General features: G+C 43.5%; 1 protein-coding gene across 1 annotated transcript in view; it reads left to right on the top strand.

Annotated features, from left to right (window-relative positions):
• CALCOCO1 (calcium binding and coiled-coil domain 1) overlaps nucleotides 1–18,782 on the top strand; it is a 95,922-nt gene that overhangs the window by 61,208 nt on the left and 15,932 nt on the right. The window contains exon 12 of the mRNA XM_040340723.1: nucleotides 6,891–7,084. Coding sequence (XP_040196657.1) covers nucleotides 6,891–7,084 — 194 coding nt within the window. The remainder of the gene's footprint in view (nucleotides 1–6,890; nucleotides 7,085–18,782) is intronic.

Raw genomic sequence — 18,782 nt, 5'->3', positions numbered from 1 at the left:
GGGACCTCTTAACCTATAAAGTCGACAGGGACCAATTCCTACTCTTGCAGTCCAATCCCTTCTGAGGGATGGCACGACAATTGTGTACCGTCAGTATGCAAGACAAGATCCTGACAAACGCCCTTTTGACAAAAATCAGATGCTCAGTTGGCCAACAATCATACTGTGTGTACAAGGCTTTAGTCTTCTACACCACAGTAACTCAAGAGGATGGCAATGTTTTTTCAGACTTCTAGTGTCATCTGTTTGCCAAGGTTGAAGGGGTCGGGGCCTGATTCTGTGTGTAGTGAGAGGGGCCAGTGTGTCCACTGAGGACAAAAGTGAAGCATTGTAGACAGAAGTGGCTAGATCGGTGCAGGACAGGGGTGCAGTTTTATCATAGAGGTGGTTGGGTAACAGAGTAGAGAAGAGTTAAGAGCAGCACAGTGGTGCAGTGAGTAGCACTTTCGCCTAGCAGCAAAAGGGTCGCTGGTTCGAATCCCGACCACGGCACCATCTGCCTGGAGTTTGCATGTTCTCCCTGTGCATGCGTGGGTTTCCTCCGGGTACTCCGGTTTCCTCCCACACTCCAAAGACATGCTGGTAGGTAAATTGGATCTTGTCCAAATTGGCCCAGTATATATATATATATATATATATATATATGTATGTATATCTGTGTGTATGACTGTGTGTCCCAAGCGTGTCATGATCCTATGACCGCACCAGCCAAGCAGACTCTGGCTGGAAAAAGCGCCCAGAGGCGATTCAGTTCGCATGAGTTGCGCTATACAAGTCATTCATTCATTCATTAACCTCTTGACCACTGGGCACTTAAACCCCCTTCCTGACCAGACCAATTTTCAGCTTTCGGTGCTCTCACAATTTGAATGACAATTACTCCGGCATACAACATTGTACCCATTTGAAATTTTTGTCCTTTTTTTCACACAAATAGAGCTTTCTTTTGGTGGTATTTGATCACCTCTGGGTTTTTTATTTTTTGCGCTATAAAAGAAAAACGACCGAAAATTCTGTAAAAAAACAAAAAACAAACTTGTTTCTGTCATATTCGCAGGTTATTTCTCACACACAGCATATGCATACCACAAATGACACCCCAAAACACATTCTGCTATTCCTCCCGAGTATGGCGATACCCCATGTGTGCAACTTTTATACGGCGTGGCCACATACAGAGGCCCAACATGCAGGGAGCGCCATCAGGCGTTCTGGAACACCCAGGCCAATTCTGACATTTCTCTCCTACATGGAAAAATCACAATTTATTTGCTAGAAAACTACATAGAACCCCAAAACATTATATATGCGGAGTATTGGGGTATTGCGGAGTATTTGGGTATTGCAGAGTATTGGGGTATTGGGGGTATTGCAGAGTATTGGGGTATTGCGGAGTATTGGGGGTATTGCAGAGTATTTGGGTATTGCAGAGTATCGCGCAGGGTATTGGGGTATTGCAGAGTATTGCGCAGGGTATTGCAGATTATTGCGCAGGGTATTGCAGAGTATTGCGCAGGGTATTGCAGAGTATCGGGGTATTGCAGAGTATGGGGTATTGCAGAGTATCGGGGTATTGCAGAGTATCGGGGTATTGCAGAGTATCGGGGTATGGCAGAGTATCGGGGTATGGCAGAGTATCGGGGTATGGCAGAGTATCGGGGTATGGCAGAGTATCGGGGTATGGCAGAGTATCGGGGTATGGTAGAGTATCGGGGTATGGCAGAGTATCGGGGTATGGCAGAGTAATGGGGTATGGCAGAGTAATGGGGTATGGCAGAGTAATGGGGTATGGCAGAGTATGGGGTATGGCAGAGTATGGGGTATGGCAGAGTATGGGGTATGGCAGAGTATGCAGAGTATGGCAGAGTATGCAGAGTATGGCAGGGTATGGGGTATGGCAGAGTATGGGGTATGGCAGAGTATGGGGTATGGCAGAGTATGGGGTATGGCAGAGTATGGGGTATGGCAGAGTATGCAGAGTATGGGGTATGGCAGAGTATGGGGTATGGCAGAGTATGGGGTATGGCAGAGTATGCAGAGTATGGCAGAGTATCGGGGTATGGCAGAGTATCGGGGTATGGCAGAGTATCGGGGTATGGCAGAGTATCGGGGTATTGCAGAGTATGCAGAGTATGGCAGAGTATGGGGTATGGCAGAGTATGCAGAGTATGGCAGAGTATGCAGAGTATGGGGTATGGCAGAGTATGCAGAGTATGGGGTATGGCAGAGTATGGGGTATGGCAGAGTATGCAGAGTATGGCAGAATATGGGGTATGGCAGAGTATGCAGAGTATGGCAGAGTATGGCAGAGTATGGCAGAGTATGGGGTATGGCAGAGTATGGGGTATGGCAGAGTATGGGGTATGGCAGAGTATGGGGTATTGCAGAGTATGGGGTATTGCAGAGTATGGGGTATGGCAGAGTATTGCTGAGCTGGGAGGGATGGCTGGATCTGTGACTGCAGTTGTCACAGATCCAGCCACAGCACTGCTGACACCCCGCGCTCCCCCCCTCCTCTCCTCTCCTCTCGCACTGTACCGAACGGTACAGAGAGGAGAGGGAGGAACCGGCGTCATCAAATGACGCCGGTTTGTTTACAAGTGATCGCTCCGTCATTTGACGGAGCGATCACGTGGTAAACAGCCGCGATTCGCGGCAATTTACCGTGATCCGCCGTGTCTTCTAGACCCGGCGAGCACGGACACTTCCGCGAGCGCGCCCCAGGGGACGCGCAAACGCGGAAGTGCACGAGGACGTCCCAGGGACGTCCTGTCACAGTAGCTCGACCGCGCTGTAGCAGTATTTTTGCTATAGCGCGGTCGGCAAGAGGTTAAGATGACATAGGTTTCTACAGGTAGCTGTTAGGCAGTTGGATAGAGAGGAGGTGCTTTAGAACTTGACAGTACTGTTCTGGATTCCTGTGCCACCTTCAGTTCCTTTGCCACAGATACAAGCAAGATAATTTATTTGCTAGAAAACTACATAGAACCCCAAAACATTATATATGCGGAGTATTGGGGTATTGCGGAGTATTTGGGTATTGCAGAGTATTGGGGTATTGGGGGTATTGCAGAGTATTGGGGTATTGCGGAGTATTGGGGGTATTGCAGAGTATTTGGGTATTGCAGAGTATCGCGCAGGGTATTGGGGTATTGCAGAGTATTGCGCAGGGTATTGCAGAGTATTGCGCAGGGTATTGCAGAGTATTGCGCAGGGTATTGCAGAGTATCGGGGTATTGCAGAGTATGGGGTATTGCAGAGTATCGGGGTATGGCAGAGTATCGGGGTATGGCAGAGTATCGGGGTATGGCAGAGTATCGGGGTATGGCAGAGTATCGGGGTATGGCAGAGTATCGGGGTATGGCAGAGTAATGGGGTATGGCAGAGTAATGGGGTATGGCAGAGTAATGGGGTATGGCAGGGTATGGGGTATGGCAGAGTATGGGGTATGGCAGAGTATGGGGTATGGCAGAGTATGGGGTATGGCAGAGTATGGGGTATGGCAGAGTATGCAGAGTATGGCAGAGTATGGGGTATGGCAGGGTATGGGGTATGGCAGAGTATGGGGTATGGCAGAGTATGGGGTATGGCAGAGTATGGGGTATGGCAGAGTATGGGGTATGGCAGAGTATGCAGAGTATGGGGTATGGCAGAGTATGGGGTATGGCAGAGTATGCAGAGTATGGCAGAGTATCGGGGTATGGCAGAGTATCGGGGTATGGCAGAGTATCGGGGTATGGCAGAGTATCGGGGTATGGCAGAGTATCGGGGTATTGCAGAGTATGCAGAGTATGGCAGAGTATGGGGTATGGCAGAGTATGCAGAGTATGGCAGAGTATGCAGAGTATGGGGTATGGCAGAGTATGCAGAGTATGGGGTATGGCAGAGTATGGGGTATGGCAGAGTATGCAGAGTATGGCAGAATATGGGGTATGGCAGAGTATGCAGAGTATGGCAGAGTATGGCAGAGTATGGGGTATGGCAGAGTATGGGGTATGGCAGAGTATGGGGTATTGCAGAGTATGGGGTATTGCAGAGTATGGGGTATTGCAGAGTATGGGGTATGGCAGAGTATTGCTGAGCTGGGAGGGATGGCTGGATCTGTGACTGCAGTTGTCACAGATCCAGCCACAGCACTGCTGACACCCCGCGCTCCCCCCCTCCTCTCCTCTCCTCTCGCACTGTACCGAACGGTACAGAGAGGAGAGGGAGGAACCGGCGTCATCAAATGACGCCGGTTTGTTTACAAGTGATCGCTCCGTCATTTGACGGAGCGATCACGTGGTAAACAGCCGCGATTCGCGGCAATTTACCGTGATCCGCCGTGTCTTCTAGACCCGGCGAGCACGGACACTTCCGCGAGCGCGCCCCAGGGGACGCGCAAACGCGGAAGTGCACGAGGACGTCCCAGGGACGTCCTGTCACAGTAACTCGACCGCGCTGTAGCAGTATTTTTGCTATAGCGCGGTCGGCAAGAGGTTAAGATGACATAGGTTTCTACAGGTAGCTGTTAGGCAGTTGGATAGAGAGGAGGTGCTTTAGAACTTGACAGTACTGTTCTGGATTCCTGTGCCACCTTCAGTTCCTTTGCCACAGATACAAGCAAGATAAAACACACCTAAACAAAGACATCCCCTACCTCCAAACTTCACCCCCCCCAATAAAATATCTTATTATAGCAGCCTTTCTTGATGAAGGCAGTAGAGAAATTGGATGGTCAGCTCTGCACATAGCACCCCCTACTATCTCTGAAATATGAGCTGTTTAAATACATGGCAGGAGGAAGTAAGTATAGACGCAATCATTTATTGCCTGTCTCCACTTCTTATACCCCTGGCTGCACTTCATAACATGCTGTCACCAGCAGATACATGCCACTACTTCACTTACTTCCCATCTCAATTGTATACATCCAATCTCTCTTATGCCATGTATGAATCTCCTCCCTGTTGTTATGATAGCAAGACTCTCATTTCTCAATATTTCTCAGTTTTCTGTTGTGACAACGCAAGGCACCTGTGAGTCCTCTAGTACTAGTTTGGTGTGACAGCAGTAGCTGTCAAATCAAACAGAAAGCTGCAGCCCAGCAAGAGGGAGTAAAGCCTCATACACTCGATCGGATTTCCATCGGACAAATCCGTGGATTTTTGTTCCGATGGGTGTTGGCCGTGAACTTGTTCTGCATACAGACGGCAGAATGTTTTCAGCCAACATTCACAAAACTACGTGTTTTTTCTGCTCTTTAGTGCCATTCTTAGGGAAACTTCTGCTAATGTTGTCTTGGTTGGTTCGGAGCATGCGTGTTTGTACTTTGGATTTTAGTCTGACAGATTTGTGTACACACGATCGGATGATCCGACGGAACACATTTGTTGTTTGACAATTTGAGAGCATGACCATCCAACATTTGTTGTCATAAATTCCAACAACAATTGTCTGATTGAGCATACAGACGGTCAGATTATCCGACAAAACACAGCCATCGGACAATTGTTGTCGGAAGATCCGATCGTGTGTACAGGCCTTTAGTGGCCCTCCAGCAGGCTGGTGGTTCAGAACCACTATTTTAGGAAGTTTTGACTATCCTATTTGCCTTCAGCTAAAATGATCTGTGTTGCTGTGAACAGGACAGGACAGTGATGTGTCAGATGGAGTCAGTTTTAAATCTATATTAAGGTCAGCCATAGGTATGAAAAGGTAGTTGTATGTGCAGGCCATATTTGACCACCTTTCATGTTGTCTCTTGGCTTGCAGGTTGATAAATATATGGTCTGTTGCTTGACTATTTATGCTATTATGATTGCTCTGAGGAAATTTTGGCTTCTGCCAGGCATCCCCAATGAAGACTTAAAATGGTTTCCGCAAAAAACATGCTTTTTTATCTTTGTTGACCAAACATGACTGTTTATTTTTTATATAAGCACTGACCACCAACAAAAGGGGGACATTGACCAATGAGAACAAATGTAAGGGGGTCACACTAATATAAGGTACACCAAGCACACTGACTGCCAATCTAAGTGAGCAACTGACCACCAATTAAAGGGCACTTTGGCCACCAACATAAGGGAATGCTTATTCCTGACCATTATTTTTTTGTAAACCTATAGGAACTCTCTTTGTTGCCCATGGTGTTCATAAGTGGAAAACTACCCTTCAAGCCACTTCTTTTATTACACATGAGTCCTGGCAAATTCAAGTGAATGATGGTTCCTTGCAGGGGCGGACTGACAACTCATGGGGCCCCCGGACAATAGAAGATTATGGGGCCCCTGGGCTTACAGAGGGCCCCCAGTGCAGAGGCGGGGCAGCTAAAATCTCGGGATTTTCACATCAAAAGCATGTCGGTTTCGGACATATCAGGGACAGATCTAAAAAAAACATAGATTTTTACATACTATCCCTGGTTTTACTGAGCCTGGCAACCCTAATGGGGCCCCCTAGTGGCATGGGGCCCTCGGGCAGTGCCCTAGTGACTCAATGGTCAGTCCGCCCCTGGTTCCTTGTTTAGTGGAGCAAATCAATAAATTGTTACGTAACAAGTATAGTATATCCAGTAACTTGATGTTCCATATCAACAGTTATTCCAGTTATATTTTGTGGGATATGAAACATCCACACCCCACTACTATGCTTTTAGGGAGAAAAGCAGCTAAAGCGTTCTATCTGCTACATCTCTGAGCGTTGCTATTATTGTTATTGCAAACATTGCACTGCTGCTGCTACATTGACTATAACAGTAAACTGGTGATGTTGCCCACAGCTACTGGTCAAAAGCTTTCAGGTAAAAACTAATATATGGCAGCTGAATGTGTGAATATGTTTTGCTTGGTTGTGTTTTTTTTGCATTTTTGGGTCAAATATTCTTTATCTTACACCTCTTTTGCCAGTAAGTCTGCCAGAGTCCGACGATGAGTCCTCTGAAATCAGGAGATTTCCTGTGAATGAAGACCCTTTTACAGTGAGTGAGCAGATCTCTTCCATCTTACCAGCATTCCCTCGAGAGTCTCTGAAGGTGGTGATCAATCAGCCAGCACCCATTGCATGTCAGCTACAGCCATTGCCTGAGGACAATCCTGACTCAGTAAGTTGTATATTTAGTACAGCATATACAGAAGGGCTTATTCAATAAATCAACACAAAGAGTGCAATTTACTGAAGTGTGCTTGTGGTAAAATTCTCAGTGCCTATATTTAAAGGATTTCATTGTATTGCCAGTGCAAAAGAGTAGGATAGTTTTTTTTGTTTTGTTAATATAACAAGTTAATCATATTTCCTAAAGCTGAACTTTGTCCCTATTTCAGGGTTCAGAAACATGAATTATCATAAATTGATGTTCGAGTTCATCTAGTCATAACACACTGAAGCCACTACGTTCAAATATTGGTGCTGTAAGACTCGGTTCACACTACTGTGACCTAAAAATGTCTGTCAGGCGATTTGCTGGCTACTTGAGTACTACTTTGATGTGACTTGATGAGACTTTAGAAGCGACTTTTGCAAATATCTGGGTAATCTTCCAGTAACGTCAGATCCAAATCGCATCAATATAGATGAGGATTCCATTAAAGGGGTTGTAAAGCTTCGTGTTGTTTCACCTTAATGCATCATATGCATTAAGGTGAAAAAACACCTTGCAGTCACCGCCCCCCGAGCCCCCGTTTTACTTACCTGAGCCCCAAATCTCCGTGGGCGCGATCCCGCATTACTTTCCCCAGCTCTTGTTGGGTCTTCATTGGATGATTGATAGCAGTGCAGCCATTGGCTCGTGCTGCTGTCAATCAAATCAATGACGCGTCGGGGGCCGAGTGATACACTCTGCGACTATGGTCGCCTACTGTATTACACGGGAGCGCGCCCGAAAGTATCCCATTTAAAGTCTGTAGGCACAAGTCGGATAAAAGTTGCCTTGAAGTAGACAGAAACCTTTTCTAAAAGTCGGAGCGGCTTCAGATGGTACCTTTGCCTCAATATGGACAGGGACAGCAGAGGACATAACAGGTCACTATCCCAGTAGCCTTCTCATCTTAGCATTACGTGAGTGTCCCTGAGACTGCTGTGGTAGCAGCCGAAAGGCTGAGAGGAAAGACTTTTCTCCAAGACAAAAGAACTTCACGAGGGGATCATGAGCAAGTGCCTTTGTTTCTATTAAAATAATTGTTTTCACCTTTTCTGATCCTTTTTTTTAATCGTAGTGATTTCCTAAAGCCTCTTTTCAGCTACTTTCTGTCCCACATGCCTGTGTTTCAAATATAAGGACAGGACTGTCATGTATAACTGTCAGGAATATTTAACATCATAGCATATGGAGTGCAATAATCAGGTCTATGTGATGTACAACACAGAGTATAGAATGCAGGGGTCGAGACTATGTAGCATATCAAGTGTAACAGTCAGGGCTATGCAATAATTAACATAGCGTATGGACATAGTGTAGGACTATGAAGCATTCAGTGTGCAGAATTCAGAACTATGTGACATACGATGTAGTGTAGAGTGCAATGTTTAGGCAGTCCATACATGGATCGAATTTCGAAAGAATTTTCTTTTGAAAATCTTATTTAAGAATTTTCATTTGTATTTCGCACCATTAGTGGGCTACAGCAACAGCCGCTTTTCGTGCATCAATCGAATTTGAGTAATCGGACATGTTGGAAATTTTTTGAAAAACAAACTTTTTCTAATCAATGATGGGAGAATTGTGCGAGAAATGTAATAGAAAAAGAAATGCGCATGTGCAAGAAAAGAAAATTCCCGGAAAGAAAAGAAGATTCCCAGCTATGAAAATTATTTTCTGTAGCATCATGAGGTGATTGGTCGAATTTTGAAATCAATGGTGGCACCATCGGATCACAAATCGCACAAATTGTATGATTTTCAAAAGAAAATTCTTTCGAAAATTCGACCATGTATGGCCAGCCTTAGACTGATGTATCGTATACAGTTCAGCAGTCAGGACTGTAAATGTAAAACAACTTCTGTGTAGCGGTCAGAGTGTAGACATCAGGGCTATATAATCACACATTAAAGTGATTATAAACCCTCACATATACCCAGCTAAGTAACTGGCCTCAGGTGGCACACAGGGACAAAACAAATCCTCCTACATAAGTTGAACCTGTTTATCTGGGGCCCTCTGTCCTCTACGGCCATTCAGAATGTATACAGTTTGTCTGAGATTATAGCATATTTTTAAATATAGTCAGTAACAGTCTTTAAAGACTCGGACTGAAAGCCGAAGGGCCAACACTATGAACCAAGCGGATTGTACTGCATTTCAGTTTAAAACTTAAGCTTTAAGGAGCATGCAGAATGAGCAAAATGAAAATGTTCTTTTTATTGTTCAATCAGCAGATTCAAGTTGGATTTGTGACTAAGCTTTATAACTTAACTGTAGGCGGGAAAAGTCAGAGACCTGGCTATACTGTCTAGTAGAGATGTGTTAATCAGAAGAAAGAATTATAAATTCTTTGTTGGCAGGTTACATTTTGCAAATATTTGCCTGGAGTTTAGATTTTCAAGCCTCATGACCAAATTTAGCATTGCTTTTGACAAATGGGGATATGGTTAAATCCTGAGAGATAATATCTATGCCAGAATATTTGAAGTGCTCATTAGGAGGCACAGAGATCTTCCCACATTCCGTTATTGCAGAGGTTTGCAAACATAACTGTCATCAGGGTACATGATGGACAATGTTTTGTTTTCAAGGAGAGATCGGCTCATACTTCACCAGTCTTTAATTGTACAGCTCCATGGAAGGCAGCCACAGCCATCCAGTTATTGCATCTCACCCTTTGTTTCATATGTGGATTCTCCAAGGAAGCATTTTCCCTGTTAACTTTGACAGCTTAGCGATGCACTTTGTCAGTTTTACCATCACAAACATGATTGTGTCTAAATTCCCTTCCATCACCCACCTACAATTATCACAAAGATAGTATACCCATGTAGCCTCAGATACATTAAAACTAACAAAGACCAAGACTGTGCAGAGGACGGGACACAACCTGCGGTCAGCTAGTCCCTGTGCGTCAAATTAAGCTTTTCGGCTGTTAATGACAGCTCAAAGTTCAGAACGTTGTGTGTGAAATGGTGGACTAAGCTCTGTGGACATCTAACATATTAGTCTTTAATGGTCTGCAGGCTTTCTAATAGGCTATATTGAAAGTGTACAAGAGCAACTTGAATGTTACCTTAGCCCCTTTGCTGACAGCAATATAATTCTCTAATTATCTTCTAGGAGAGCAAACATAAAAGGATCAATAAAAACAAAATACAAGACACTTTAAAACAATTCACACACACACAAGCTGAATATTTAGTATTGTATTTATGTTTTTCTTTAAAGCTAAAGCTAGGCATACACTTTTACATTTCTCTTATTCAGGACTGCAAACTGAGTGGAATAAATCAGTCAATTCCCCCTTCCACGTTAAACAACATGGATGAAGGAATCTCCCTTGCTGGCCTAATGTATTCAGCAGGAGGCAGGACCTTCGGCTGCTGAATACACAAACCGTGACTGCATCTGATGGAATGCACTCACTGTTCAGCCAACAATTCTCAGTGCCGACATGGCCAGCTTGATCCAGCTGAAATTAAAGCAAGGTATGACCAGCTTAAAGTGGAACTAAATTAATTGATTTTAACAGTTTCCCAAAACAGTTAGATTTAAGGCATGTCGTGAATGATAACTGTCATATTTGCTTGTGCTCTCAACAGAACTGGTAAGCCATTAAATGGCTGGTGTCATAACTGATCACATGGGCATCACCATGGTAACTGCAGATGAAACGGAAGCTAAGATGGCAGCTGCCTTAGCTGTGAAGGTTAGGAGGGTTTGGTTCTGCTTTAACCCCTTAACGCCCGCCGCACGAATATTTACGTCCGCAAAATGGCGCGGACAGGCAGATGGGCGAATATATACGTCCTTGCCTTCTAGCGGGTGGGGGGTCCGATCGGGACCCCCTCCGCTGCGTGCGGCGGGCGGATTCCCTCGGGGAGCGATCCGGGACGACGGAGCGGCTATTCGTTTATAGCCGCTCCGTCGCGATCGCTCCCCGGAGCTGAAGAACGGGGAGAGCCGTATGTAAACACGGCTTCTCCGTGCTCCACTGTGGCGGCGTATCGATCGAGTGATCCTTTTTATAAGGGATACTCGATCGATGACGTCAGTCCTACAGCCACACCCCCCTACAGTTGTAAACACACACTAGGTGAACCCTAACTCCTACAGCGCCCCCTATGGTTAACTCCCAAACTGCAACTGTCATTTTCACAATAAACAATGCAATTTAAATGCATTTTTTGCTGTGAAAATTACAATGGTCCCAAAAATGTGTCAAAATTGTCCTAAGTGTCCGCCATAATGTCGCAGTCACGAAAAAAATCGCTGATCGCCGCCAATAGTAGAAAAAAAAAAAATTCATAAAAATGCAATAAAACTATCCCCTATTTTGTAAACGCTATAAATTTTGCGCAAACCAATCGATAAACGCTTATTGCGATTTTTTTTTTTTTTACCAAAAATAGGTAGAAGAATACGTATCGGCCTAAACTGAGGATTTTTTTTTTTTTATATATATGTTTTTGGGGGATATTTATTATAGCAAAAAGTAAAAAATATTGCATTTTTTTCAAAATTGTCGCTCTATTTTTGTTTATAGCGCAAAAAATAAAAACCGCAGAGGTGATCAAATACCACCAAAAGAAAGCTCTATTTGTGGGGAAAAAAGGACGCCAAATTTGTTTGGGAGCCACGTCGCACGACCGCGCAATTGTCTGTTAAAGCGACGCAGTGCCGAATCGCAAAACCTGGCCTGGGCATTTAGCTGCAAAATGGTCCGGGGCTTAAGTGGTTAAGAACTGTTTCAGGCAGGCTAGGTTCATAGGCTGACAGAGTCATTATGTTCAACCTCTTGGCTTTTATGCTGCAGTATATCAGAAATGGGGCATAGAAGGGGGAGTTAGTGATCAGAGAATGTTTTAAAACTGGTGCAATAGCTTGTGCCTTCAACAAGCCTTAGCTGCTGGTGTCCATAGACATTTTATGGCCCAGTCAAAAAATGTAGACTCCTGGAGTGTGCCGCCTGCAGAGCTTTCCATGTATCCCACTGAGTTTTCTCTTTAAATGCTCATTTCGGGTGCGGTGCACAGACTCCTGCAAACTACAAGTCCAGACTGAAGTACAGATCTACAGTTACAGGAAATTAAGAAAGTATCAATGAACTGCACTACCTTAGTGGCAGATGGGACTTCAGTGTCTCCGTTCACATTTTTTCTGAATAAAAAAAAAATACAGGGGCCAGCAGAGAGAACCTTCCTGGATTCCCTGCATGCCTTGCAGGTTCTCTTCTACTGATTACTTTCAATTTTACAGACTAAATATCCCATGGTATCTTGCTTTCTGCAAGTAGTGAATCTTGTACTCCTTCTGAAACTCCTCTTCTCAGTACCTCTGCAGTTTAGAAGGTGGGCTTTGTGAAATGTGTGACACAGCAGTGCCTACTCACAGGGCATAGTGATTATACTGTATGTCACAGACTTAAAGCGGAGTTCCGCCGATTTTTTAAAGTCAGCAGCTACAAATACTGCAGCTGCTGAGTTTTAAAATAAGGACACTTACTTGTCCAGGGCACCCTGTGTCGGGTATCGCTCGGCTCTTGGGTGCTGCTGCCGCCATCTTTGGTGAGGAAAGCCTTGCGGCTTCACTTCCAGGTTCCCTACTGCGCATGCGTGACTCACGCTGCACAATTTCACTGGTTCCTGCTGTCTTCTGTGTGTCTCCCAGAAGACAGCGGGGGGGACGGAGAAAGCGCCGGAAGTGGCGTAGATACCGGCAGGTGGCTTGGGTATCTGTGCCCGGAAGTGGAAGCAAAATACCTGTATTACTCGGGTATCTGCTCCCCCCTGAAAGGTGCCAAATGTGACACTGGAGGGGGGGAGGGTTTCCGAAAAGCGGAAGTTACATTTTTGGTTGGAACTCTGGTAATAATCCTATTTTACAGGGGTACTCAGGGTACTTTAAAGCGGAACTTTACTCATACCAAACTTCAAATAAATAATGTTCTTTATCTAGGAACATACATTCCACATTAATAAGTATGCTACTGAAATTGGTGTGTGCTGTAAATTACCTTCAGCATTGCTCTTGTTTCTTCTTGCTGGAGGCTGCCATTTTGCTGAAGCCCAGAGCCCCTAAACAGCAGTAAATCATAAACCAATGGTTTCAAAAAACAGTTACATTCCTAGAATGTCAGGATTGCTAACTGTCACATTTGAATTTGTCCTCAACCAAACTGTCAAACCATCAAATGGCTGGTGTCCTAACTGATCACATGTGCAGTGTCGTGACAGTTGCAGATCAAACAGAAGCAGCTTCTGTGGCAAGATTGGCTTTTACAAACTCAACAGTGCTTAGAAATGCCTAGAATGTAGAGCAATTGAGCATGTGCAGAGCAGGTTGAAACAGTGTATTACTGGATTTAAACTGCATAGACACTTATATTTAACCACTTACAGACCAGAAGATTTCCACCCTTAATGACCAGGCCGTTTTGTGCGATAAGGCACTGCATCGCTTTAACTGAAAATTGCATAGTCGTGCGACGCTGTACCTAAACAAAATTAATGTCCTTTTTTCCCACAAATAGAGCTTTCTTTTGGTTGTAATTGATCACCTCTGCAGTTTTTATTTTTTTGCGCTATAAACAAAAAGTGTGAGGATTTTGAAAACAAAACAATATTTTTTACTTTTTGCTATAATAAATATCCCAAAAAATGTTTTTAAAAAACAAATTTCTTCATCAGTTTAGGCCAATATGTATTCTTCTACATGTTTTTGGTAAAGAAATTTGAAATAAGTGTATGTTGATTGGTTTGCGCAAAAGTTATAGCGTCTTCAAACTATGGGAAAGATATATGACTTTTCTTTATGCTAGTAAAGGCGGTGATCTGTGATTTTTAGCGGTACTATGACATTGCGGCGGACTGATCAGACATCTTTGACACCATAGGGACCATTGACATTTATACAGCGATCAGTGCTATAAAAATGCACTGATTACTGTGTAAATGTCACTGGCAAGGAAGGGGTTAACACTAGGGGTTAAATGTGTTCCCTCGAGTGTTTCTTACTGTGGGGGGATGGGACTGACTGGGGGAAGAGACATGTCGCTGTTCCTACCTAATAGGAACAAACAATCTGTTTTCTCTCCTCTGTCAGAACTGACAAATCCCTGTTCTGGCTCTCATGCCCATGTGGGTGGCGGGCGTGATCGGCAACGCGTATTAGGTCACTCGCCGTTCAGTGGGCGCGTACCTGCTATGGTTTCTAAAGGGGAAGATGTACCCATACGTCGTTTTGCGGGAACGTGCCACTTTGCCGACGTATATCGGCGTAAGCCGGTTGGCAAGTGGTTAATTTTTTACATAGCTATACCCTCAAAAGGAGCCAGCCTAAAGTTATCTAGCAGATCTAAAGTTTAAGCAGTTACAGCAACTTTTTTTGGTCCCAACAACTATGTTAGTGAATAGGAAAAGTATTTATTCATTAGGATATATCTTTCTTAAATATGCATTCATATTAAGTATGTTTTTTTAGAATATGCTATCTTTGAGAGAATGGTCCTTTAACTATTGTGGAGTATTTAGCACAAGCATGCTATTGGCAGCCTCCAGCTGGAAGCTGATTCACTGATCTGTTCATACTGGCTTTGTTCATGTTTTCTATCAACCATCTGCTCTGTAGTTTGTGCACATCATTTTTACAGCACATCATACTATCCTTTCTTTGTTGTTTATATGTCTCCAGTGCTGGGCTTTACAACTGAAAATACCTGTCTAGCATTGTCACAAAATGAATCCTTCCCGAACTGCAGGTGCTCAGCCTCTTCCAATCGCTGTCTGCTCAGCCTGCTTCTATACACACCCAATATGCATGAACAAAGACACTATAAATCTGCAGAGTGGGGTTCGTGCTGGAAGTACCAGTCGTCAAGGGTCAAATGAAATGTACCTCCATGCCTTGTTAGTTTGCAGCTCCATTAAGCAGGTTATAGCAATTTATGATCACATACAGCACAGTAGCTGCAGCACATTTCTTAATATATGTCTTTGTAACACTCGCTTGTCTGTCTAAGTGGCAGATGTGGAGAAATGGACTTACTGAGCCCCTACTGGGCCTTATTAATCAGAATGCCTGAGGGATAAACTGTCTCACAGCCATAGAAACCATTCGGATTCATTTGTTAAATCTGTAAGCACCATTTGTTTGTACAAGTTAGAATCTGATCTGTGTCTGTGTGGGCAGAGGGTGGCATAGATGGTCAGATCTATCTAATGACAGATCGATCTTGCAATTGCAGCTCAGAGAGCATGCCACTGGAACTTGGTGCCATTTCATTTGTGACTTACCTGGTAGCTCCTAGTTGTGCATGCACTGGTAATGGGTCAATAGAAAAAGAAGTAACCCGCTGATCAGTCATATAGCTATGACTAAGCATCTATCCATGATGTGAAACATGTTAGCTTTTTTGTCCCCTATGTCCACTTTTTACCATTGATTGCAGTGTTGCATGATTTTTTGGATGTTATACAGCTTTGGATTTTATCCATTGTTTATTTTGTTTCAATAAATCGCCTATCAGAGTGCGGCAGTCCAGGAACATTTCTTTTTTCCGCTGATCAGTCATGTAGAGCTTTTTGAACATGTCAGAAAATCTCTATATACTGAAATGAGTGCTCCAGACACATGGACATTTTTTATTATTGCTTCAATGCTAACCCTGTAGGGCCCAGTTCATGTAAATGGTGCTCAATACTTTATGATTTTGTGCTTTTATCAGACATTGTATTGGCACTCTGAGACTTTTTCTTCCCTTTGACACTTGCTTGATGCGTTGTCTTTGGCTGCCAGTGTGGCTCATGCACATGTATTATCTGTTTAAATTGCTTACTTGTTTGATTACTTTTATTGATTATAGGATTACATTCAGTGCTATGGGAACAAACGTCTGTCTGGCTCACTACTTGTGGATTGTGGAAGTCATAGATTGATCACTTGTCTGCTTTAGTAATGCCTTGTTCTGATATGGAATTCCTAAAGTACTTCATAATTTTTATGACAACCTCTTTACAGCCCACACCAGAGGGTCTTGCTGCATAATAAGGAATCAGTCATGTCTTTAGAGGCAAAGTGCAGCACCTGTGGAGTGCCATATAAGTTTTCATAATGGATCTCTCAGACAACACAATAGTGATTGTCCAAATTTATCAACTGCTATAAAATTTACAATGAAATGCAAATGGCTCAAAGTCATCTACATCCTCTCTGATGGCCATATGTATTAAAGATCAGTCTTCATCTTCAAAGATCTTAGCATTTCACGTTTCTAAGCTTTGTTACTCCCCACCCAAGCGTAGCAACTTGGGGCTGTGGCCCATCAGGGTTTCCTTATGCTTGCTGTGAGATTGCCATGTGACATTGGGGCTGATTTACTAAACGCAAATAGACCATCTGCAAGTGCTGTTGCTCAAGAGATTAGTAAATGAGGCAAAGCTTTACTTTGCAAAGAGTACCCAATCACATTCAAGGAAAATGAAAAAAATGCATTTTTGCTTGCACATGATTGGATAATGGAAGTAAGCAGAGTTTCTGTTCATTTACTAAGCTCTGGAGCAACTGCAAACTGTACAGTCTTTTTACTTTTAGTAAAATCGACCCCAATGTTACCTTTGCCTTATGTAGCCCTAGTGGGAGCATATGCTAACTTCAGTCTTAGCTCCTTTACTAACATTTTTTTAGAATGGGATTTTTTTATTGAAAGGGACTTAAAATTATAAAAATAATAGATGCTGTGATAGCTGAACTGAACAGGCAGTTATTGAAAATTCAGGTAAATGCAGCTTTGTCTTCTGTATACATCATGAAGGCCTCATGCACACAGAGCTTAAAAGCCCTTTTACACTAGGGCGCTGTGAGCGTCGGTGATAAAGCACCGCTATATTTAGCAGCGCTTTTCGGCCACTAGCGGGACACTTTTAACCCCTGCTAGCGGCCAAAAAAGGGGTTAAATGCGCAGCTTCGGCCGCGCTGCTCATTGATTTTAATGGGCAGGGGCGCTTTAACAGCAATGTATACACCGCTGCTGCAGCGCCTCCAAGATGCTGCTTGCAGGACGAGCGGATTTTCCGATAGGAACCTGCTCTCAATCTTTTGTTGGCGGAAATTCCAAAACTCCAATGGAGCATACACACGGTCGGATTTTCGGACCAAAAGCTCACATCTGACTTTTTTTGTCGGAATTTCCGATTGTGTGTAGGCGGCACTCTGAGAGAAGCTTTTGAGCACAAAAAAAAACCCTAAGCCCTCGTTCACATTGACAGGTCAAATCACATGACAAGTCCCACCCTATCGTTGGCAATGGTCATGTTCAAATCGATGCAACGCCGAGTTTGCAGTGCCCCATCCATTTGAAAAAGTAGTCCCTACTTTTGGTAATTTCAGGTGCGAATTGCATAGACATCTGTGCATGAAGCTGCATTTCTGTCCTGAAATCCAGCAGTGTCTTCACAACAGCCGATTTTTTTTTTTTTTAATCAGCTCTTGGGTAGAGCTGCACGAATAATTGGTAAGAATCGAAATCATGATATTTTTCCCTTTCCGATCTTCAAAACAGCATGTCATGATTTTTTCTAACAAGTGCAGAGGGTTCTCACAGCTGAAAATTAAATAAATAAATACAGACAGCCTGCCAAGTTTTATCACAACCACAAATAAGTAGAAACAAAGTATCTTTTCATTTTTCATCAAAGGAAAAGAACTGCAGCGTGTAAATGAGGAAGGTTTAACCATTTAAAGACCAAGCCTTTTCTGACATTTATCATTTATTTTCTGCTAAAAAATTACTTGGAACACCCATACATGATATATTTTTTTTTAGCAGAGACCCTAGAAAATAAAATGATGGTTGTTACAATATTTTATGTCACACTGTATTTGCGCAGCGGTTTTTCAAACACATTTTTTTTTTAAATAAAACACACTTCAATGAATTAAAAAAAAAAACTGAACATTAAAGTTAACCCAATTTTTTATTTTTTTTGTATAATGTGAAAGATGATGTTACACCGCAAGAATCATGAGAGAATCGTAGCAAAAAAATAGTGATTCTCTTTTTTGCTAAGATCATGTAGCTCTACTCTTGGGTGCTGCTGTCGCCATTTCTTGTAAGGAAAACCATCAGTGAAGCCTTGCAGCTTCACAGCCAGGTCCCTACTGCGCAATACGTGAAGCGCGCTGCGCAGTGTGAATGGCCCGGTGGTAACGGAAGAAGCTTCCACTTTTGGGTGAAGCTCCGCTTTTATGCACTCCCTAAGTTTTACAGCTAACTCCTTCCCCCACCTCCCTAAATACTAACAAAGTCCTCAATTGATCCAGTGCTGTACACGGCTGGATCTCTTCTCTTTTTATTCACACAGGGACTTGGGCAGCAGCAGGAGCCATTGGCCTGGTGCACTGTCTATGGATAGAGAAAATATGTTTCCTGTGAGGGAGTGTTTCCTTAGCCATTTTCTATTTTTGTTATACTTTAAAGTATAACTAAAGGCAAAACTTTTTTTTTTTTTTTCGTTTTGGATAGAGTGGAGAAGGATTAGAACACCTGACAATTTTTTTTGCGGTCTGTTCCAATGGGGACCTGGGTGTCCCCAAGGAACTCCCTTGATCTACAGGGATTTTTTTATCACTTCCTGTTTGGCTATGGGACAGAACGTGAAGG

The sequence above is a fragment of the Rana temporaria genome, chromosome 2 (genome assembly GCF_905171775.1).
Source record: "Rana temporaria chromosome 2, aRanTem1.1, whole genome shotgun sequence".
Classification (NCBI taxonomy): domain Eukaryota; kingdom Metazoa; phylum Chordata; class Amphibia; order Anura; family Ranidae; genus Rana; species Rana temporaria.
This window is presented reverse-complemented; position numbering and strand designations above follow the sequence as displayed.